The 25,419-nt window shown below is 40.0% G+C and overlaps 1 protein-coding gene across 1 annotated transcript in view; it reads right to left on the reverse strand.

The window, feature by feature from the left end:
- CTNNAL1 (catenin alpha like 1) overlaps nucleotides 1-25,419 on the reverse strand; it is a 59,511-nt gene that overhangs the window by 29,101 nt on the left and 4,991 nt on the right. The window contains exons 2-3 of the mRNA XM_027740755.2: nucleotides 9,107-9,296; nucleotides 3,495-3,682 (exon numbers count right to left, since the gene is read on the reverse strand). Coding sequence (XP_027596556.1) covers nucleotides 3,495-3,682; nucleotides 9,107-9,296 — 378 coding nt within the window. The remainder of the gene's footprint in view (nucleotides 1-3,494; nucleotides 3,683-9,106; nucleotides 9,297-25,419) is intronic.

Genomic DNA, 25,419 nt, shown 5'->3' on the forward strand with positions numbered 1-25,419 from the left:
ATTGGGAGAGTGAGGATGTAGAAAAGAAAGCGTGGAGAAAAGAGAAAACATACAAGTTGAAGTCCAACTTCCTCTACTAAAAATGGACAAAAGATTAATTATGATCTACTGTTCTTGTTTTAAGCAAGTATAGTATTTCATGAGTATGGTCCTGGTTGCAAACAACCCTGTTACAGTTACCCTAGAGCAAGTGTTTCTCTCATGACAAACCTCGTCAAATAAAAATTTCAGTGAAAGCACATGCATTTCCATTACATCTAATAATTCTAGACATACCAGGCAGAGCTGACATTCCAAGAAACTGTAGAGACAGCTCTAAATTTGTCTAAAGGTTACTCAAGAAGCTGCTACAATGCAAAATACCTGTGATGTCTTCATAATTTTTCATTTTAAAAGTTCTTCAACATGGAACACGCAGATAGTAATGAAAATGTACATTTTTAAATACAAGATTAAAAGTATGTAACAAAATAAGGCTTTAAGTTCTTACTAATATCTAAATTAGCATCTGGTATTGCACAGCTACGGCTGCAGTATGAATGTTGCCTTTCAGACAGAGGTCGTAGGCTGACAGCACTTCAGGGCACATCCATATTTTGATCCAATCAGCACAGTGCAGCAGCTCCCCCACTACCTGTCACTTCTCTGCTCATTGTTCTGGCACTCCTAACCTGACTGGTGACAGCAAGTGGAGCAAGACCTTAAGCTCACTGATGTAATGACTAAGTCTGATGGACAATGAAACTAATTTTATAAGGCGGAAAGATGTAGGCAGGGACAGAACAAATGCACACAACCTAAGAACACAAGGACAGTATATATGGTGCAGAGGATGCAGAAGCAGGAACAAGATCATTGGGATCATCAAACAGAAGTTGGGTTCTGGAGCTGATCATCACTCCAGAAGATCTCAATCACTTCATCATTCTGTGTAGTTGGATGTCCAACCACTAAGCTGTTTTTCTATCCTTTGCCCTTGGTTGACTCTTGATTTATATGAGGAAGATGATGATGACAATAAAAATAAAAGGTGTTCAGAAAGTGCTGCAGAAAAAAAAAAAGGCAATAAAAGTTTAACATTGGGTATTCAGTCTCTAAGATAAAAATGGAGTTGAGATCTTCTGTAACAGTGACCCACTTCAAGAAGCCAGAGTCTGTTCCTGTTGGCAGTACTGATGATCCTATCTTTCCATCCTTTATGCCATATTATACTACACTGTCTCTGAGTATTTGTGTTCACTTCTTAAGTCTCTGCCCATACCACCCCTCTACCACAAAATTTCTTACAGGAAGAACTGCTTTGCTATCCATCATAGTGTCTGACACAATTTTCAGGAATGTACTCTATAAAAATCAGGGCATATATAAATATCAGGCCTCTAAAAGACACCATCAATTGTTTAATTAAATAGAGATGTGAATTGCTCTACTGGTACCATAAAAAGAAGCCAACTTTCTCAAATACATGTGCACTATGCATAGAAAATGAGAATGCACTAAAACTCAAAAGCTCACAAACACTAGCTGTGTCCTGAGGGCATCAGGCAAAGCATCACCAGCTGGTTGAGGAGGGTGACTGTCCCACTCTGCTCTGCACTGGTGTGGCTTCACTTTGAATATTGTGTGCAGTTTTGGGAATGACAAAACAAAAAAGATATTAAGCTCTTAAAGAGTGTCCAAAGGAAGGCACCGAAGAGGGTGAAAGGCCTTGAGTGGAAGCCATATGAAGAGAGACTCAGGTCACTTGGTCTGTTCTGCCTGGAGAAGAGGAGATTGAGGGGAAACCTCACTGCAGTCTACAGCTTCCTCTTGAGGGAAAGTGGAAGAGCAGGCACTGATCTATTCTGTCTGGTGACCAATGACAGGACCCAAGAGAACGACATCAAGCTATGGTCAGGGGAGCTTTAGGTTGGATATTAGGAAAAGGTTTTTCATCCAGAGGGTGGCTGGGCACTGGGACAGGCTCCCCAAGGAAGTGGTCACAACACCAAGGCTCTCTTGAGTTCAAGAAGTGTTTTGACAAAGCACGCAGGCACATGGTGTGGTTCTTGGGGTTGTCCTGTGCAGGGTCAGGAGTTGGGCTTCCATGATCCTTATGCATGATCCTTGTGAGTCCCTTCCAATTCAGGATAGTTTATGATTCTACGACTATGGCAGTCAGAGTCAGATATGCTTACTCTGGACTATGAGACTTTGCTTGAAATACCTTCAAAATTAAATGCTGCACCTATACTTACTATATTCATTTCAGTGTACATACGACAATATTTTCATATATATTTAAAATTATCAGAAACCATGCTTGCTGCTGAAATGATATATTCTTCCTTATCCTTTCATGATACATACACTTGCACAGTTGCTCTGTAGCCTAAATCTGTGTTACCACCAGCCACTTTTGGAAAGGTATATTAATTAGGATTATTGCATTGTAGGCTGTAGACAACAGCAGAAAAGCAGCAAAAGGTATTAAATACACCATTCTGGTCTCCAGGGCAAGAAAAGACCAAAGCTGCAAGTAACTTCATCAAACTGATACTGATGAAAATGCCGCCACCTTAACCAACCACTGGGAGATGAAAACAGCACAAAGACAGCAAATCAGGAGCAGGTTATTTTTGTTGGTTTTGAATCCTGGACTCAACTAAGTGTCTTGGACCTAGGAGCTGCAAAATAGAGTCCAGCACATCTGCAAAGCAAATTGGGACAGAAGTATAGCGACATCATGAGGAGTCAAAAGAGGAAAGAGGGGCACTGCTCTGGATTATGAATTCCAAATTAATGGAAAACCCCAGGCCTTATGAGGTTCTCATTTTTCAAACATGAGCGTTTTCTATTTTTGTTTTAGCACATTGTGGAGAAAAAGAAATGGAAGAATATCCTACAGGCAAGACAGTGAAGTCTGCACTGCACGAAATGGATTATATTTGAGGTTAAATGGGCCTTCATACATTATTTAAACCAACTAAGTAGATTCATGCTAAGTTTCAAGACCTAAGTTAAACTGCGTAAAAACCTTTTAATCTGTAAGCCTCACATCTCTAGCACAGAATTTCATATGCATTCCTCACAGCTTTTTGCTTAGACACATCCATAATGCTCTCTTTGTCTTGATCCTGACAGTACAAACATCCTGTCATTAGCAAGGAGAAGCTTTTATTGACCATTTTACAGACACACACTTTTATGTAGAAGTAAAGCTGAAGTTATATAAGCAGTAATACAGCATCTTCTACAGCATACTAAGTCAATAGAGCAATAAATATGGGTCACATAAAATGCAGAGTCATTGAAAATTGTTATTTTAATACTACTGACTTACAGCGACCTCCTTTCAGATACCTTGTGGATAAACATGTGCAAGACATTAATTTTTACCTTTTTATTTTAGACTTCCCCTAGAGATATAATGAAAATACCACTTCATTTACCACCACTCTTTTGCACTGACTGCAGGTATCAGTTAAACAAAATAGGAAAGGAGCTACAAATACCTTGTTTCTGGAAGTTATAATTTGCTTTATAACAATTCTGTCTGCTAACACCAGCACCTTTGTGACAGAAGAAAGTAACAATCTTGCAGCTTTTACCACACCCGTTTTGTCTGTAAAGATTGTTATGTGGCTATCAGATTCTGGATGATCCAAGCTTGCCACATCTGTAAGCTGTGCAATTGTTTCACCTAGAAGAAAAAAAAGTAAGTTAACTTTTCATACTCAGAAAACAGATACTGGGCCATTAAGCATTCTTAACTTTTACCTTTGAGGGATGAAACAACTTCAGAGCTACCCACAACTCTTTTTTATTTCACTTCACTTCCTTTTATTGACTGTTGGTGGCACCCTCTCCATATTTAAATTTAGACTACTACTCAGTACTACCTTATTCTTCCATCTGTAACATACACCAATTTTCTTACAGTCTACAGATATTTGAGTGAGGGGTGGAGTTGAGTAGTGTGGAGGAAGAAAACATTAATGAGAGATATGTTTTTAGCAGCAAAAGTCAAATCAGTGTCCACACTTGCAGCATCAACCCACTGAAACAGTGGGATGCAGCAAGGAAGAACTACAAATTCCTCTCCACTTTCCAAATTACAGTTAGCATTCCTGTAATTTATAGATTTCCTATTCCTTTAGAAGTCTTCAGGCACGAATAATAAAAGAGATTCCAGTAACTTTATAAGACTGAAGCATTATAGTGAGACTACTGCACTTTTTATTCTAAGGGGAGACACTTAACAGTATGCTGACAGACAGAGGAGACAAAAAAAAGGCAATAAAGCACTGATTTTCAGTTCATCATTATCTTCTTTTTCAATTTGCATTTAGTTAAATAGATAGTAGTTAAATAGGCTTAACTGACCACTTTTATTTCTTATGCAGTCAAAAATTCTGCATCCAGTGCAGCCAGTGGATCCGCTTATTTGAGGAAAATCACAGATCCTATCCAATTAAATCTTCTGGAGTACACTAGATAATAGTGCAATAGAGAAAAGACAGGGCAGTTTCCTATTCCATTATCACAGAAAGACTGCTGGGAGACTGAACTCAGGCAAGCTCTGAGACATGCTTTTAGTTAGCATGTAAGACAAGATGATCAACCTACAACTGACCTATAGATCATCCTTGAATATAAAATCTAGAAGATTTGATCAAGTTCCCTAAGACTCATCTTTAAAACCTCAGGTAATTCACCTAAGCAGACAAAATACTCCAAAAGCCTGATAAAGCCACTGCTCCCATATGAAAAACCGGAGGGTTTTCATTATTCTGGTACTCCACAAATATCACACACAAACACTACATGACAAGACCTGACAGTCCTTCAAACCATAGGGCTTCAGACTGCATTAGCGTTCATGTATAGATTTCTCTCCTCTGGTAATTGTAATCCTTTGGCTTCTTAAGTTGCCTAAATAGGTATTCCATTATGGCAAGGAACTTCCAGGACTTTTGCCAGGACCAGGCCAGGTCATAAAAGGCATGCTCCGAATAATCAGAGGGTCACTCTAGTGTAAGCATGCAAATATGATAAACAGAGTACAGTCTGAGATGGTGAGTTCCCCAGCTGAAGGGCCTAAAAATAAGCAAGAAGAATCATAAAAGTAGAGCTACTATTCTAACAGCAAGGGCAACCAGATGCACTAACAGTGAATCTGTAGGATGAATCTCCAGTCAGGTAATGAGACCATTTAACAGCAAAACACACTGGCCATTGCCTTCTCCACAGTCCAATTCATTTTGGTTCATGCCAATGTCTGCTTTCTCACCTTTGTCAGCTAATTAATCCCAATCTCTTCCTTTGACCTCAAAATATATGAGACAACACAAAATGGTGTAGAAACATACAGAGAACAATTAAAATAGACGCAAAGTTCTTTTGGTAACCAAGAAAGGATGCACAACATTATTATCCTGTTTCTTATGCTGTGGGATTCATCTTCTTGAAGATGAATCAAGTCATAGGTGAAGCATTTACTCATACAAAAACTTAGAGAACGTGAAAGACCTGCAACATCTGCCTGTCAAAAGCTCCACACAGCCCCAGAAATTCGAGACTTCTGATAATAGAACAAAGGCTTCCTCCTCTGCCTGTAGATTGCAACTACAGGAACATGAATTAAACCTTGGGAGTAAGCCATGAGGAGCAAAATCTGTTACGGTAAAGAGACTGAGTTAGGGAAGACATCTGGGTATAAACAAGTCCATAAAACACACCTGAGCACGTTAAAGAAGCAGTTCACTGTCCCTGTAATTCTCCTATTGTGACTGAAAGATTGTGACAATTGTGAGAGATTTCCAATGACAGAAAGACAACTGCCACATCCACATGCAAGAAGGGTAACAAGAAAAATTCAGGCAATTATGGGCTAGTCAGCCTCACATCAGCCTCCAGGATTATTACTAAAATAATACTGGAAGCCATTACCACATGAAGCAGAAAAAGGCAATCAGGAAGAGACAGCACAGACCTGCAAGGGTGAATAGTCCCTTATTGATCCGAATGCCTTCTATGATGAGATGGCACCAATTTTAAAAAAGGAAAGCTATGAATGCTGTGCATCTCAACTTCAGCAAGGCCTCTGACATGATCTCCCATAATGTCCTTATAACTTCATCATAAGATACAAAATGGTGGGTAGAGAATGAACCTAACTGTTGGGTTTAGGGATGGTGACAACTGGTACAAAGTCCAATGGGCAGTCAATTTTCAATGGTACCTCTCTGGGACTGATATGAGACATCAAAACTGTTCCCAGGATGATGGGCTAGCATGTTCAACAAGCGTGTGAACAATACCAAAATGGGGCAGTGTCTGATACTGTGGAGGATAGATCTCCATTCTTGAAGCTAAAATGTCCCTTACAACCTCAGTTATTCCGTGATTCAATTTATTCATCTTAAATTGTCATTTTTCAGTCTTCTTAATTTAGTCCTCTCTGTACTAAAAGACAAGGCAAAAATAGAGAGCTATTTATTGCTTTCATTTTACTCCATGTCTTCCTCTAGGGCAATGTAGTCAACTGGCAGAGAATACCGGAAATGTTATGACACTAACTTATTCCTGACATGTGCTTTCTCTTTTAAATTAACAGTCTTTCCTAGTTTTAGAGGGAAAAAAAAAAAAAAGATAAAAATCACAGATGGGCATCTAAAATGCGCTTCTTTTGAGTTACGTTCCACTGCTATACTGTCATTGTTAACACTGACACAGTGCAAGACTAATGTTAGGCAAAATCTGCTACATGACCCTCTGCAGTGTTTTATGATTCTATTTTGAGTCAATCAAATTACAAGGTTTATTACAAGGAAATAGTCATAACAAGTCTGAAACACTTCAGATCACTGATTATACCCTTCACAACAGGCAGATACAACATCTGTCATCCTTCAAAGCCTCTGCAGGATATGCAATTGATTTAAAGACTCCCTACTTTTCTTAGCAACTGAGATGCTTAATGTTCTAAATCCTTTAGTGTTGAAATCTATCTTCTATGCCTAACAAAATGTCCCTTTTATTTCCGAGGCACAATCTAATTTAACAGCTATAAAGAATAATGAAAAGCTTACAACACACTCTGCCCTAAACAGCAAGGGCTTTCTGCTACCTATGCCTCCAGAACATAGGACTCTTTTATACATGTCAATATTCTTGGCTATAATTGTCCAGGAAATTTTTTTTTATTTGCTTGGAAACACTGAGCAGCCCACAGAGATAATACTGGCACAAAAAAAAACCATCAAAAAAAAAAAACCAAACAGAAGAAAACGTGTTTGCTATATTGAATTTCCCATTTAAGTCTTCAGTTAGCTCTAAAATGCATAGCTCACAGAGAAAAACTGGCCCATGCCAAGGTAAATGTGAGGCTTGAGAGAAATGTAAACAATCCATATCTTCACTCCCCTAGACTGAGGCACATTACTGCACAACAGGAAATAAAACTTACCGTGTAAAAAACTATAGCCTTTTGCTGAGGTAAAATACTGCAGACTATTTTTAGATTCTGAGATCCTCCTGGATACACTGATAGGAAGAAAAAACACTTGGCCACAGCATAAATGGCAAGTCAAGAAACAAATTCAGACTTCACTGCTCTTCTAGCAGCTGAGATTATGAATGTGAACTTTGGCAATTTTGGCTTGTCAGCATTTTACTTGGATCTCTGAAGAGAAAACACATGCTTCACATAACAACTGGAATGTTTTTAAATTAGGACATTTCTGTTCGCAGCCAAATTTACTGGAGCGACTAGGAATTTTCAGTCTAAAGTTTATCCAGAATAGTCCTTCAAATCACAAGAACAATCATCCATCACCAGCATGTTTCTAGACATTGTGATTCATTGTTCAGGGATTTTCAGAGGATTTCTTACAGTACCATGCCTAACTTCCAAGCTTTTTTTTTCTTTTAATCACAAATAATAGTATGACCTGCATCCCCAAAGTTTGAGGCCAGTACAGTGAATCAGCAAGAAATACACCAGTTAGGACAGCAAAAGACAGGTTTTTCAGAATTCTGAGGTTATTTAAAAGATAAAAACCAAACACCCACCCACAAGTCCACTATTTAACTTAACAGAATGGTTTTAAGGACAGTAACTCCTGTCTTGGAGTAGAGTAGTGCTCCTTTCTGGAGTCAGAGACATTAGCATTGAAGGGTCATTTATTTGCCTCCACATCCAGAAGCTCAAGATTGTCTCCCTGAAGCCACAGCAAGCAGGAAGTCTATCACACTTGTAGCTACATCCACCTGCTCAAACTGGGAAAGCTTCAAACAGAATTTCCTATGATCCAAAGGTATTTGAAAGAAAAACCAAAACCTCACCCCACTTACAACAAAAGGAACATTCTACTAGAAGTCATCTTGAAGGCTGCACTGTAGATCTAAGGATATGCATTTACTGAGAGCCACTGAAATATCATGCAAGGAATAGTACTTAATATCTAGGATAGTAGTTTCTAGCATGACACTGACATTCTCTTATGTTATCCCCTATTTGCCTAGACAGAGGCTTCTGTGAGGAGGAGGGTGACAGCAGGCAACTCAGTTATCCATACTTCACATTCAATTCACACACACAGCAACTTTGCAACAAAACTTGAATCCAGCAAAAAGGCAAACACAATATGATTTTCATTCTACTGAGAGGAGTCATCAGATGACTGATGTGAGTCATCTTACTGAATCCTGATGAAATATGGGTTGACACTGACCTTCATTCAGACATTCAGATTTAGAATGCAGTGACCTCAATAGCATAACACCCAATTTTAGATACTCCACTGTTTTAGCTTGGTAGCAATAAAGTTGTATTCTCAACACTCTGTTCTTTGTCTTTAATAACATCATAAAACAAAGAGCAGTCAGATAATTCCTTGTGGTAAATGATCCTATAAAAATCAGAGCCAACATACAATTCCATTCTCTGTTCATAAGATGACTGTAATTTAAGTAAGTGAAAAAATCAGGTAACAGATCAGGCCTTGAATGAACCAGCTGAAGATGGTTAAGCAATCAAATAGTAAAGTTCTTACGTTATTCCTGACACTAAAAATAGTGTGCCAAAAATGGCACAAGTACAATTTCATGAGTAACTACATACCTGCTCTCCTTGCCTCAATGCAAGCAACACTCATTTCCTCTTTCAATTCATGGTTTTCGTTGGCTATGGCTTCACCCACTGTAACAAATCTTCCAACTGCCAGGTTAACTGCTTGGCCCACTCGCTGAATTGCTTGCAGAGTCTTGTCTGAACGCTTTGGTTTATCCTTATGATTAATAAGAGTAGTTATCTGCAAACAAGAAGTTATTTATTAGAACATTTTAACTTCAGCATTAAAGGCAAGTTTTGAACTGAACTCCGTAATAGGTTTTTACCATACTTCAGTAATAACATTTAGTGTTGAGTCATAAGGTATCATTTAACTTCTCAGAGAATAAAAAAAAAAGGTTGCTCATCTGCTGTGATCTCAGTTTAATTCAAATGAACAGAAGAATTTTTACTTTTTTCCCTCCCGTTTGCAGTATTAAAATAAGCTCCCTCGCATCTGAACAGCCTTTCACACTACAGACACAGCCCTTCCCCCATTAAAGTATCCACTGTATACTCGTAACTTAAACTCAATTGCACATGCTTCTAGAATTTAGAAAAAGGTTGCCATTTAGATGCAAGTTATCAGTAAAACAATTTGCAAGGACATTCCTATTCTGAACTCCTGTCTTAGCTTTTCTGTCCACTACATCATGCTATACATTCCCTCTTGGATCACACAGACCAGAGATCAGCTGTTCACTGGCTGCAGGAGACTGAAGATTTGTCCAAAACACCAAACTTAAGGAAACAAACAAAGAGATCCTTTCCCCTCACCGAGGAGAAAGGCATGAATGCAGAAACAGATTCTCAACCAAGGCATTAAGTAAATGTGAGAACAGTATGCAATCCTGCCACTCAGAAATAAGTAACTATAAACTACATTACAAACGTGAGCTTTACGTTTTTGGTATGACAACTGTTTTCTTATGAGAAGCAGGACTGAAGTTAAATGCTGTAGTTTCAAACATCCTAAATCACCATAAAGGCCCAACAAGGATAGTCCTGCCTGTCTTTGCCTCCCACTGTCATGGTTGCAATTAATTTATCTGATGTGAGTTAAACCTGAGTTGTGGAGAAGGTGATGCTTGTTAATTTAGTTTTTCCCATAATCAGGTTTCCAGTCCAGTTCAGTGCATAGCTCTACAAATACTTCTAGTGGCAAAAGGTAAAAGGTATAGACTGGAGAAAGACGGGCAGAAGTGCTCCTTTCAGCAGCAGTGTGATTTTAAAATGCCCACAGAACTCTACTGTAAGCCACATTCCCAGGCGCTCAAGGATGTCTCTGCTGAGAGAATCTCAGAAATACATGAATTACTTAACTGTCTGAACACCTCAGCTATATCAGCTTAATCACAAGTGTCTTTGCCATTCCTCAAAAAAATATAAACCATCATTCACTCATACATTCTCCTACTAGTCAAGCCTATGGTTGGACAAGAGCGTACAAGCTGTACCTGTAATGCTCACATGAGGTCCAAGGACATAGTAGGAAGCAATGTAGGAACTGTTCTGCTTCATGATGTGATCAATGCCCAGCGCTTACCCTTCAGATGTTACTGAGTTGCCTTTCTGGGGGAAAAAAAATGGTGGTTTTCAATACCTTTCTGAGGCTAGTTTTGAATGCCAGGAGTTCGTTTAGCCAAGTGTCCAGTATTAAACTCTTTGCAATGGAAAATGTCAATACTTCATAGAGTTCTTTGCACACTGAAGGAGGGGGGGGGGGGGGGGAAGAACAGTGCTGTCCTAAGGAAGAACTGCTATGAGAATGGAAGACATTTTGTCCTGGTACAAAACATCAGTACAGAAATGCTTAGTCTGTCCACTGCCTTCTTATATATTCTTATATATGCTCTATTTTTCCAACTTGTACATAAGCCACAAGGTCTAAAGGAAGGCCACTTACTATAATTCATACAACAAATCTGCCTGTGTAAGAGTTCCCCTGTAAGAAGTCACCAAGCTTCAACCCCAAAGCCTATGAACCCCAGATGCCCTTCCAGTGCAAACATCTTCTTATGATGAAAACAGTCTTATTACTTTTACTATTATTTACTGAGCAAATAATTCAGATTCATTTTAGAGGAGGAATGACATTCCTCAAAACACACAATTACCACCACTTCAGTGGGAATTCAGATCAATATGAAATTGATGGTGTAACCAGCTGCACTATGCAGCTCTCCTGAATTCTTGCATTGTAGATGCTTCAGGTATACCAAATTAACAAATACCCAAAAATCTAACAATCCCAGCTGGTGGATTCTTGATTAGGCACGGCCAGCAAGCCTACTGAGAGCATTAGTCCAAACGTTGAGGAAGACCAATTTGATAGAAGGTCACAACTTTCTTTCCTCAACTGCTTTTTAAGCAAACAGCAACCCAACACTGGGTTAATATTACATTCATACAGTTAATGACTTCTCATAAGTGTATATAAAATAACACTGGCCTAAGACAAACTGCAAGTTTACATACTGGTTGCAAGTTTACCTCCCACAGCATTTCACACCAGTAAAAGTTTAAATATGTTCTGCATGACCCTGAAAAAAAATGCGTATGCAAATCACACTGAAGAGTGAAAGGAATACCACTGTCTCTTAAAAATCACCAAGGGCATTTATTTTAATTCCTATGTTACTGTAGAGGTATGCAAATAATAAAAATCATGAAGATGTCACAGCTTAAAAGGCTTTATTAAAATCCTACAAAACACTTTCAAAAACATGAGTGCCTTTTACATTTCTATCCTTTCTTTAGCACTCTCTTCAGAGGGCATCATAAGTTTTGCAGAAAAAAACCCAAACCCATCCCCCCTCCCCCCCCCTCCCCCCATCTTCCCATAGGTTAAGCAAGAATCAGGAGCTGTTTTGACAGCTCCCTCACCAGTGTCATGTCAATCTCAAAGTTCAGCAAGACCAAATGTATGGTCCTGCACTGGGCCCGGGACAATCCCCAGTATCAATGCAGGCTGGAAGATGAATGGATTGAGAACAGCCCAGCAGAAAATGACTTGGGGTACTGGTGCTTGAAAAACTGGATGTGAGCTGACAACATCTGCTCGCAGCCCAAGAGCCAACTGCATTCTGGGCTGCATCAAAAAATGTGTGGCCTGCAGCTCAAGGGAGGTGATGCTCCCCCTCTCCTTCACTCTGGTGAGACCTCACCTGGAGTGCTGCATCCAGCTCTGAGACCCCCAACATAAGAAGGAGCTGGACCTGCTGAAGCAAGTCCAGGGGAGGGCAAGGAAGATGATGAGGGGGATGGAACACCTCTCCTATGAAGACAGGCTGAGTAAGCTGGGGTCATTCAGCCTGGAGAAGGGTCCAGGGAGATCTTATAGTGGCCTTTCAATATATAAAGGAGGCTTAGAATAAAGATGAAGAAAGACTTTTTACCAAGGCCTGTAGTGACAGTAGAAAGGTCAATGGTTTTAAATTAAAAGAGGGTGGTTTTAGATTGGACTTGAAGAGGAAATTTTTTACCAGAAAAGTTGTGAGGCACTGAAACAGATTCCCTGACTTGTGGACACCCCACCATCGTAAGAGTTCAAGGCTAGGTGCTTTGAACAACCTGGGGCTTTGATGAGGCTTTGAGCAACGCAATCTAGTGGAAGGTATTCCCACCCATGGCTGGGGGCGTGGAACTAGATAGTCTTGAAAGGTCCCTTTTAACCCAAATTATTCTGTGATTCTATGACCTACTTTAGACACTCACTGGAGTAGCTTGTATATGCAAATTAAACCCAGCTTGGATGCCTATAGTTGTACACAGCAGCAGAGGCTTTGCAAATACCTCCTGGAATAATGAATTTTTAGATGGATAATATAATTTCTTCTCAGACTGGCTAACTTAGGGCCACTATAGTAACTATCTTTTTTTTTTTTCAGAAAAGTCAAAAACTATGGATTGCCAGTTAAAAACAACCATTGCGAAAAAACTAAAACAGAGGTTTGTCAAGAAGCTTGAAACATAACAAACAGCTTCAAGTAACACCTTTTTCAGATGTCATCAACATTATGTAGCAAATGCAACCTGTACTGATATTAGATTTACATAGGATGTGTGCTATAAAAAAATAACAAACAGCCCTGAAATAGGAGTAGGTAGGTCATGATGAAAGAAAGAGATAGAGAAAGATATAAAATATAGATCAGCTAAAGCAAAAAGGGCTGGTCTTGGTTCTAGAAACATGAGTTAGACATAAACCAAATGTAAAATGCTTAAGAACGTCAAAGGCACAAGTAAAGCTGTTCAGACACAGATGGGCTTCTCATAACCTGCCACCTGCAGAAAACATTGCTATGCAAACAAGGAGAATGTGTAATTCTGAGAAATATCTTACTCTTTCTATCATGAAGTGTTAAGAGTGACAGGTGTATTTCTAGCTATGTCCTCCATTTCAAATAAAGTTTTGGAAAAGCAGAGGCAATAGCAGTTTCAGATTCTTTTCAAGACTTAATCAAGCAGGTAATTATCAATCAGTTAAAAAGCTAACAAACAAGATCTTAACTGAGCAAGGAGAGGAATTTCACTAGCATGTTAAGTGACAAACTGAAGGAACCTGAGATGCTAATAAGCAGCACAAAGATTATTTAGCAGTTCAGACCATGGTAAAAAAAAAAATCCCTAGGCAGTGAAACTGAAGGGCTGTTGGGAAGAGGCACACAATACTACTTGCCTCAGGACACAAACACAGCAATGAGCATTAAAAGGCAAATAATCTAGGGTTCTACAATAAAGAATAGACAACGTTTTTGCTCCTGGCTTTTAAACATTTAAAACAAGGATAAATTAGACAGGTTAAATGGAGAAAAGCAAAGACCCACAAGAAACCTAACAAGGAACTTTGTCCCCAACAATCATCTTTCTCCAAAGAAACCCTAAGAACCTATAAAAAACTGAACTAGTAAAATACTGCAGTATTCAAGATATTTCAGATTACCAGGAATTGCTTTTCCCCAGCAGCCCATCCAGCTGCAACCAGACCAGAACTGTTATTGCCGTGTTTCTTTCATTTTTTTTTCAGTTAAGGAAACCACTTCAAGTCCCAGAACATTATCTAAGCCCTCCTTTAAAGCTTAGCACCTCCCAAATATTTAATCTGTTGTATTCTGATCATGTATTACCCAGTGACCAACATCTGTGGTATTTGGACAGGAGCTAACCACTGAAAAGATTACCTGCAAGTCTCTTTGAACAAGAGTAATATGTTACATGCTGTTTACTTAAGGATTTACTGATCAGGTCTTAGAAAGGAAACAGTCCTTTCGATGGTACTCAGCCTCTGTTTAATGTGAGCTCTTACGCCGCTGCCATGGAACGCTTATCTGAGATTTCAGACAATCAGTTTAAGGAGTGCGCAGTCTCAAGAAACTGGTAGTTACAATCTTTTGTCACTTTTCACGAGAAGCCACAGAAAAATAATGGCCTTTTCCCAAGTACTTTACCAAAACTAACACATACAGTCATAATGTATCACAATATATTTCATAGTTAAGGAAACCAGCTCAGTTGTGGCAGTTTTTGAGGAGCTGTTTTCAGATCTCTTTGAGGGCCTTTAGATACTGACACTGAAGTTGTTATATGCTTCATGCACAGGAAACATCATGGCAGTACGCTTAGCTAAAAATATTCTAATGTCTATTTATTGTCAGTGTAATTAAGTCTTGCATGACAGAATTAAGTGATACTTAAGAGACTGGGTTTCAGGAAGTATTTATAGAGATCTATAAATAAAACCAGAGGAAATGTAGCTATTTCACAGTCACTGTTACAAACATAAGAGTTAAACTAAGAAGTTGCATTGGAAGTTACCCTGTCCATCTCCCTCCCTAGGGAAGTACCTGCATTGTACACAGGATGATTTAGACTCTAAAGAGTAGTATTTGTTACTACCTCTTATGTGGTGAGTTGACCTTGCGTGACTGCCAGGTGTCCACCAAAGCCACTTTATCACTCCCCTCCTCAGCTGCACAGGGGAGAGAAAATAAAACAAAAGGCTTGTAGGCTGAGGCAAGGACAGGAAGAGATCGCTCACCAGTTACCCTCATGGGCAAAAAACAGCCTCCACTTGGGGATATTAATTGAATTTATTACCAATCAAATCAGAACAGGATAATGAGAAGTAAAACAAATATTAACAACACCTTCCCCCCACCCCTCCCTCCTTCCCAGGCTTAACTTCATTCCCAGTTCTCTATCCACTCTCCCCCAGCAGTGCAAGGAGATGGGGAATGCAGGTTGTGGTCAGTTCATCAAAGTTGTTTCTGTTGCTGCTTCCTCCTCAAAAAGAGGTCTCCTTCCCCTGCTCCAGTGTGGGGTCTCTCCCACAGGAGACAGTCCTCCATGAACTTCTCCAACATGAGTCCTTCCCTACACAGAAGGCTACAGTTCTTCACAAACTGTTCCAGCATGGATCCCTCTCACTGGTGCAGTCCTTCAGGAACAGACTGCTCCAGCATAGGTACTCGGTGGTGTCATGCCATTGAACCTGCTCCTTTCTCCATATCCTCCCTTGGACATCCACCTGCTCCAGCGTGAGGTCCTCCACGGGCTGCAGGGGCACAGCTGCCTCACCATGGTCTTCACCACGGGCTGCAGGGGAATCTCTGCTCCAACACCTCGACCACCTATTCCCCCTGACTTCTTTGCTGAGCTTGGTGTCTGCGGAGCTGTTTGACTCACATATTCTCGCTCCTCCCTTATCTGGCCGCAACAACTTCTGTACAACATTTTTTCCCCTTCTTAAGTATGTCATCACAGACACAATACTACCATTGCTGATGGGCTGGGCCTTGGTCAGTGGCAGGTCCATCCTGGAGCCAGCTGGCATTTTCTCCGTCAGTCGTAGAGGAAGGTTCTGGCAGCTCCTTGGAGAAGCCATCCCTGTAGCATCCCCTGTCATCAGAACCTTGTCACAAAAACCCCATACACTCATATTAATCAGCTTTCCTGCTAGAAAGAAAATCAAGACACTATCTCTATGCAATAAGGATTAACAGCCTCAGAGTAACAGCTCCTATTTAATTTTGTGTATTCTCTGCTTTCTATCTTCTATTAACTTCATAATGGTAGAAAATTCCTTTCTGAAAAAAAAATGTAATACTGAGAATGGAAAGCCTTTGCTAAGAAAATGCAATAGCACTACATATGTCGGAAGAATCACAGAATCGATTAGATTGAAAAAGACATCTGAGATCATTGACTCCAACCTATGACTGAACACCGCCATGTCCAGTCTTTACTTAAACACCTCTAGGGATGGTGATCCCACCACCTCCCTGGGCAGCCCATTCCAGCATCTAATCACTCTTTCTGTGAAGAAACTATTCCTAATGTCCAACCTAACCTCTCCTGGCACAGTTTAGGACAATGTCCTCTTGTCCTGTCACTACTTGCCCAGGAGAAGAGACTGACGCTCTCCTTGCTACGACCTCTTTTCAGGTAGCTTCTACAATAGAAGAGTGTTGTACAGTAAATTTGGTTGCATTTGATAGGACATAGAAAAATCTTGGTCAAAAAGGCCTTTCCCATGCAGTCTGCACTTTCATTAGTTCATCTTGAGTTTGAACTCCTACTATTAAATTTTAAGTACTGTCTGTCATTAGCTTTGCGTACTACTTACGGACAATCAGGTCTTCAGACTCATTAGCCAGAGAGCAGCACATGTTGTTCCAACACCCACACCTGCTACAGAATACAGCCATGCGTGAGAGAGAGCAGAGAAGCAGCAGCTGGCATTTGACATCCTGTCCATAAGGGCTACAAGCAGAACTGTCACACAGACTTCTCATCACAAGATGAGCCTCAGGGATCTCAAGAAGTGAACAAGAACTACCTGCTTACTTGTCCTAGAAATCAGAAGTCTGTTAAGATTAGATGCCTGTCCAGGCATAGTAGAAAATGCTTAAGATTTCCATTATTTCAAGCAATAAAATATGTTTTAGAAGTTTGGCTAATGTTTGAGTTTTTAGAATTGGAAAGCCTTATCTCTCTACTCATATTTCATTATGTAGAAAAATTGCAAAAATAAACTTTGTAGAAACTCAATTTTGAAAGTTTTTGAAGGTTGGAAAAGACTAAACAAAATAGAATTCAACTGCATTAATTACTAATGCACTGGTTAACTGTAAGAACCCATATTGTATTCATCCTGAAAACATTATTTGAGACAGCTGCCACTGCTTTATGGACAACTGAATGCATCATTATTCAAAGGGTCAACCAAACTCTTCTTGCACAAGTCACAAAGTCCTCAACACATCATTCAGGACCCTGAGTCAACCCTTGTGTAAAAAAGCAGCTCCCAACAAGTGGTGTGATCCAGCTAATGTGTTTTCCTCATACTGCCTATGCACTGATGTCTAGAAGGGCAGTACAAATATGCTCCATGTCCAGGACTGCTGAGTACTGTTATTGTTGCATTGAGACTATTGTAGTTGCACCTTTACCCGAAGGCTCTTTAGAAGTACCTTCTCATTGGTTTTATACACATCTTTCACAAAAACCTTCAGGGAAGCAAATTAAATAAACAACTTCAACAACCTGTAAGCTGGTTCACTTATCTGTGGGCAAATGCTGACACACTTAGTGGAGCCTCAGGCTAACTTTCACATGTTGTGTCTAACAAGCTGGTAAGCCACCTCTGAAAGGGTGAGGGAACAATCTAGGACCTGCAGTGACAAGTAGAAGCTGTCAAGCAACTCAAGAGCAGCCCTACCAAATCAGATCTGGTATCTGGTATCCCTGACCTAGTATTTTATATCTGATAGTACAACTTACCTACTTCTCTAGAGACAATTGTGAGAATGAAACAAGCAAATGCGACACTAGCCATAGTGCAGCTGTAACCAGAATTTTTGGTTAACTGCAAATTGTACATTTAATTTTAAAACACCATTTAATTATGTACTTCTCACAAGCACAATAGCTTCAACAAATGGAAATATTATCTGGAAAGCGTGAAAACAGTCCTCTTCATCTCCTTCAAAACCCACTCTTTGTAAAGTTCATCAGGAGTGACAAGAGTACACAACGTCAAATTGAAATACACGCCTCAGACTATTAGTACCATCACTATGTACTTGTTAGACATTCTTGGAATTTTTAAGAGATCAAAAGAAAGGATTCAACTCACAGCAAGACTGTACTATAGTAGTGAATACCCTTTCTTTGTGCTGACTGCATTCCTAGAAAACCAAGGGCCTTTTAAATTTCAAGATCCAAACTGCACCACTGAGAAAATGATTATCCAAAATGTGATACAGATGAACTTGTTCAGATGAGGTGTAGTATTTTGATGACAGCAATTTATTTCCTTGAGTGACGGTTATTTTGGGTTTGGGGATTTGCGTGATCTCTTTGGTTTGGTTTTTTTTGTGGGATTTTTCTTGTTGGTCTGGGGTTTTGTTTGTTTATTTGTTTGTTTTGTTCGGGTTGGGTTTTGGTTTGCTTTGGGTTTTTTGGGGTGTTCTTTTGTCAAAGCAATGAAAACTGGAAACTTCAGGAATTCTTTTTCTTCAGTGGGATTAAATTATTTCCAATTCTTTCTTTTTGCAAGTTTTTTTTGAAAAGGAACTTTGGAGAAATAAAAAACAAGAACAAAAAAAAGGAATGAACACAGCTCTCACTATTCTTTCAGCCTATGGATTCTTAGATATTATGTGGAAGACTGAATTAATTTAGCAATGTTACTGAAGTAACGCTATTGAAGAGGAGAAATGTGCTTTCTTCTAAATGTTCACTTTTCACAGGCTCCTTAAAATCAGGGATCCCCACTGATCTGCAGAGGTGAAGCAGAAAAGTACACAAAAACTGATGTGGACTGCTGCTATCCTCCCCTCTTTTTTCCACATATGGAAGAGAAGAAAATGATTACTGGAAAATGTTCAGTGAGGCTTGACCACTGATCAAAGCTACCTTGTTTACTCTTATTGCCACGTGCCTTGCAAGTCAGAGAACTACTGCCCTATCTTCCCCTACAAAGAGGGGGGATGTCTCCAGAAATTAGTGACCACGATAAAGATCTTAATTTTCAGATAATTCAAGATCAAGCTTTCTTCTCTTTTTATACAGATGTACGGAATTTCACAGACTGAAATTTGTACCAAAATTTGCACCTTTGGGCAACTTGACACGAGTTGGTAAAAACAGTTTTTCAAATTGGAAGTCCAATTTAGCCTCTTCTGATTATATGATACACCCATCAACAAGTACATGGAACATGAGAAAATATGTGTTTATCTATCATAAAATGCACGCAGAAGTAAAATTGGCTAACTCATCTGCTGTCTTGAAGTTTGCTGAAATGCACCACTAGGTCACTAGAAAACGTGAACATAAGCTAAATGACCAAATAATTGGGTTTTGAGGCGCACAAGGCAGTACCTTTTCCTCCCCTCCTGTTGCCCTCCAGTTCACTAACTTCTTACCTAAAAGGGTAGATTTCATAAACAAAGCTATTACCCTTTTTCATTCCACATGTAGAATTCCTGTGCTTGATCAAGTCTAAGAAAACCCAACTCAGAGGAAAGTTCATTGTTTAAAGTGTGCTTTCAAATGTGGTCAAAACAAATGCAGACATGTTTTCAGCACCAGAGAGATGCCAGTCTGAGAAATAACTCAATTTACTTACACGATCAGGTAACCTCAAAACTAGAGACTGGCAAATGTTAATTGTGGCTTTTCTCCCTAACTTGCCTTTGTTAATGTACCTAACTGTCTACTACTTGTGCAAACAATGCTCTGAGTTGCTCTTTCCAAAAAAAGACATTGTTGGGGAACTAAAAATTCAGACATTGTAATAAAGAATGTAGCAGGGACAACACATTAATACCAGCAATTGAGAATTCTTTCTTTTCAAAAGAGGATCGGCTCCTGAATATGCAGCAAAAGTTGCTCTTAGTTCCATAAACAGGCAGCTTCCCTGGCATGAATACCAGCCATTCAATCCATCTTGCACTGAATGTTGCCAGCCAGGAGGGTTCCTACAGCCTTTTTCAGAGAAGGCTTCCTTAGCAGCATTTTGGCATACCACTTCCATTCAGAGCAACACCTGGTATTCCATTTTGAAAAGCACATACTTGCTCTAGAGATTAATAAAGAACTACAGCCTGCTATGGAAAAGGCTATGCAAATCCAACTGCTATCCACCTACAGGAGTGCAAAACAAAACGTTCATATAATCCAGGAACTATTATTTACGTTAAAGTGCCTTTATGTTCTTTTGATTGCTTCGTTGAAGAGCTCAAGGACAACAAAAACTCATTCAGCTGGAAAACTTAAGAACACTTAAATGTAACACAGAGATACAATGCAAAATCTTTGATAACTAAAAGGAAGCACTCCATACACCAGTCTAACTCCTACATGTTAAGCACTTGCAACATTGGACAGCATTACCCTTCTACTTCTAAACCATTTTCACACCTGTGAATAAACAAACAAACAAAAATACCATCACAAACCCCATGTTTACAAGATTATGTTGCTACAGAACAATTTTGCTCTACTGCTATTTGAAAATACAGGATTTGCGTGGTTCTAAATGGTTACACTTATTCTGCTTAATACAAACATGTTTCTCTAAAACAAAAGCAACAGCATAATTTTTTTATTTTTCCATATACATCTGAAAGAACTTTAGGATTTGCCCTTACATTACTGCTGTAACTGATGTTTAGGAGTTATCTTACCATTTGAGAATTCATTTTATGCATAAAGCCAAAAAAAAAATCCGATTCAGTATCTAAAGTAGATTAATTAGTAATAAGTTGGCACTAGAATCTATATCACTACACATTGACATCATTAGCTTTAAACAAGGTTATTAATGGAATGTAATATAACTCAATGAGTAAAAAATAGAACTTAAGGTTCTAGCTAGCAAGGGTTATACTTTGTCAATGAATTAAGAAACGTAAAATAAATCCATGCAGAAAGCTATAGGCTCATAGTACCACACAGCAGTTTTACTGAACTATAATCAGAGTTGTTTGCAATCATTAATTCATAAATCATCCTTTGGGGATTTCCCTACCTAATCTATCTAAAACCATCTGTTAACAATGCTGAACAGCAAGAAAGCTGCTCTAATTCTTCTTGTGCAGGATCACAGAGAGGCAGTTTTGATTTAATAGTCATTCTAATGGAGAACTACAAAAATTTGTTTAATCTGTAGAAAAGTCATTAATCAGATCTCAAAAATATGAAAGATAAAATTCCATTGAAAAAGATTTTCAGTTATGTCAGTAAAAAGCATCTTCCTTCAGCTACTTGAAACACCAGTCTGACTCATTTATCACATCAAAGACTAAGGTATAGAACATTATAAAGCAGTAGCCAAGCTTAAAGCCAATTTCAGTATCCAAGGGTTCATGGAAAAAGAAGCCTGAAACTACAGCTGTTTCATGATAGTGCTGTTGCTCATGTGGTAAAATGTTCAAGTGCAATTTTCTTTGTAAAGCAAAATATCATTAGTGATAGTAATATCAATAATTATTATTGTAACAAAATTGTAACAATATTTTAATTTACCTCTTTAGTCTATTCTATGGTACTCCTGGCCTCCACAGTATTGCAAATGACCCTCTATTTCTCTTTCACTTTTCATAACGACCTAGCTCCAATGACTAAAAGCTGTCAATTAAAAAGTAATCTCAGTAAAAGGAAAACTGTGATCACATCAGCCAAGAAATACAATTGATACTTTTACTGAAATAATCACCCTTTTGATATCCAGATGACAATCTCCTAAGATTAATTCTTTCTCTTCGATTTATGCAGAAAAATTAGACTCCTTTAGGGGCACAGAGCACCAAGTGTAGGCTGTAGGCTGAGTAACAGCTGAGCTGCTGCCAGAAAAAGAACTTGTATGGAGTGGAAGATGCTTAACACAAAACAGAAATCACAACTTAACCCACAATACCTATGGAACCACGGGGAAAGGGGCAGTGAGTTAGTGACTAATTGAAAGTAACGAGGTGCAACTCTGTTCCCAGGCAGCATACCATATGCTTCCAGACTCACGGCACTCAGAACGTAGGACTCTGCATTCACAGCAGTTTCCCCGCAGTACAGATGTAAACTAAGAAGAGTTTAGCAGGAGGTTTGCGTCACTTTGTAACGCAAGCTTCTACACCACAATTCATAATTTTATTACTCAACAGTAGTGCCAAGTTTCAAGTCTAAAGGGAGTACCAAATTAACTCGCAAGGGAGAAAATTCTGGAAAAGGGGGTAACTTCTCAAAGCTTGCAACTTACCAGGTTTTTTTAAGTAACAAAAAGCAAACACTAGGTCCCAAGAAGCATTTTAAAAGGAGTGTGCTCAGATTTATTTTTCCCTCAGATGCACTGAGAAAAGCAATGAGTTTAAGACAAATATGGATCACCTGACTTTTTCCAAAAAAGGATTTTCCCATCCACCAAAAAGAGCCATAAGGGGCAAGCACAAGCCCTGGCACCATACTGGAGCAGCAACAGCCAGCAATGTAAAAACCCTTTAGCACCTTAGACATATGAAAGGGAAAGACCTAGAAGTACCAAAAAAATTCCCAGTGAAACAAGGCAGCCAAGGGACTTGCTAGAACAAATCTGTCAGTGCATCTGCTGCATGGGAAATGCAAATAAGTTGAAATGGATCTGAGCTTGGACTGAAAGCTGAAGTTCAGGAAGGGAGGAAACTATGCATATTTCTTAGTTTTATGAATGTTGCCCAGAGTGTATGAGATGCTTCTATTTAGAAGATGCTTCTGCTTAGAAAAGGGCCACGGCAGACCTTGATGAAAAGATGGTATCTACTTTCGATACTTCCCAAATCTTCGTTCGCGAAGCCTAGCCATGATGACTTTCGATACTGTACCAATGGAAGCCTATTTAACCTAAGGCGACTGAAGGCCCACACTAAGACCTTAAGTCATCTTGTCTGGGAGCTGCTTTATGCTGACGATGACGCCCTCATCGCCCACACAGAAGTAGCTCTGCAGCGTTTAACATCCTGCTTTGCTGAGGTTGCTGAGCTTTTTGGGTTGGAAGTCAGCTTAAAGAAGACAGAAGTCTTCTATCAACCTGCACCTCAGGAAGTCTTCCATCATCCCCATATCACCACTGACAAATCAGAGCTCAAATCAGTCCAGTAGTTTAATTACCTAGGTAGCATCATCTCCTCGGACAGTAAGATCGATGGAGAGATAGACAACAGGTTAGCAAAGGCATATAGAGCTTTCGGAAGACTCCATAAAAGAGTTTGGCAAAATAAACACTTGAAGAAAAGTACAAAGATCAGTGTTTACAAAGCCATTGTGCTGTCTACTCTTTTATATGGATCCGAATCATGGGTCATCTACCGCCACCACCTGCAACTCTTAGAACGCTTCCATCAACGCTGCCTCCGTACAATCCTAAACATCCACTGGTCAGATTATGTGACTAATACGTCTGTTCTAGAACAAGCAGCAGTCACAAGTATTGAGGCCATGTTGCTGAGAACTCAGCTGCATTGGGCAGGACACGTCTCCAGGACAGAGGACTACCACCTCCCTAAGATTGTGCTTTATGGTGAACTTGCCACTGGCTGCCACATGAGAGGAGCCCCAAAGAGAAGATACAAGGACTCCCTGAAACAACACCTCAGCCTTGGCCATACTGATCATCATAACTGGTCTACTCTCGTTTCCAATCGGAAGGCCTGGAGACACATCATCTTTAACGCTGCTGCTTCTTTTGAGAACGCACGCAGGATCACTCTCGAGGAGAAAAGACAATGAAGAAAGAATCGTGTCCTGCTGATACCATCCAAGGAGTCCTTCTGCTGTGCCTTTTGCAACTGGACTTGTCTATCTCGCATTGGCCTCTTTAGCCACCAGCGCGCTTGTAGCAAATGTCGGTAGAGTCCTTCACAAATCTTCATTTGCAAAGCCTAGCCATGATGATTTAGAAGAGCGCCACATATATACAACCCAAACAAAATAAGCCTGGTGAAGCTCCTTGAATACATCCAGAGGAAATATTCTTCAGCAAGGAAGCATACTAAGGTCCACGTCTACAGGTATACTGAAAATCTCAGTGTGAGTTGCTGTTCAGAGTTCTGCTGCAACTGGGTTACAACATGAGCAACCTAGTAGTTTCCCGTCACCTCAGAATCACAGAAGGGTCAGGCTGAGAGGGACAACAGTGGGTCATCTGGTCCAACCACCCTGCTAAAGCAGGGTCATCCTAGATCACACTGCACGGAATTGGGTTGTCAGTCCTTGAATATTTCCAGTGTAGAGGACTCCACAACCTCTCTGGGCAACCTGTTCTACCCACAGAATAAAGAAGTTACTCCTCATATTCAGGTGGAACTTCCTGTGCATCAGTTTCTGCTTGTTGCCTTTTTTCCTGTTGCTTGGCACCATTGATAAGAGCCTGGTTCTGTTCTCTTGGCACCCTCCTCTCACATACTTATATACATTGATGAGGTCCCCTCTCAGCAATCTCTTCTCAAGGCTGAACAGGCCCAGTTCCCTCAGCCTGTCCTTGTAGGAGGGATACTTCAGTCCCATAATCATCTTTATTGCCCTCCACTGCACCTGCTCCAGGAGTCCCATGTCTCTCTTGTCCTGAGGAGCCCAGAACTGGACACAGCACTCCAGATGTGGCCTCACTAGGGCTGAGTAGGAGGGGCAGGATCACCTCCTTCAACCTGCTGGCAATGCTCTTCCTAGTCCACCCCAGGACTGAAGTGCCACTGGCCTTCTTGGCCCCTAGGGCACACTGCTGGCTCATGGACAGCTTGTTGTCCACCAGGACCCCCAGATCCTCCTCCGCAGAGCTGCTTTCCTGCAGGTCAGCCCCCAGCCTGTACGAGGTTATTTCCCCCCAGGTACAGGACCCTGCATTTGCCTTTGCTGAATTTCAGAAGGTTCCTCTTTGCCCATCTCTCCGTCCTGTCGAGGTCCTTCTGAAGGGCTGCACAGCCCTCTGGGGTATCAGCCACTCCTCCCAGCTTTGTGTCGTCAGCAAATTTGCTGAGGAAGTACCAGCTATTACAGTCCATTTCTTCAGACGTTATAACCCTGATGTACTCAGTTACTTCCTTACCACAGTTTTGTTCTATTCCTTTGAAAGAAAATAAGAAGAGAGCAAAGCAGCTCTTCATAATTGTGCTAAACTACAAAAGAAAGCAAAGTGATCCCTACTCCAGAATGTACCTATGTGATGTACTCAGAGAATCTGTGTAATCAAAGTGACTGCAGAACAGGCTATAAAAGTGTTAGATAAAATGAACTGGAACAACTTGACAACATTAGATGTTATTCACTAAGATTTCAAGGGGCTAAAAGAT

This window comes from Pipra filicauda, unplaced genomic scaffold (genome assembly GCF_003945595.2).
Source record: "Pipra filicauda isolate LSUMZ 115617 unplaced genomic scaffold, ASM394559v2 scaffold56_size3634133_pilon, whole genome shotgun sequence".
In the NCBI taxonomy this organism is placed as follows: Eukaryota; Metazoa; Chordata; class Aves; order Passeriformes; family Pipridae; genus Pipra; species Pipra filicauda.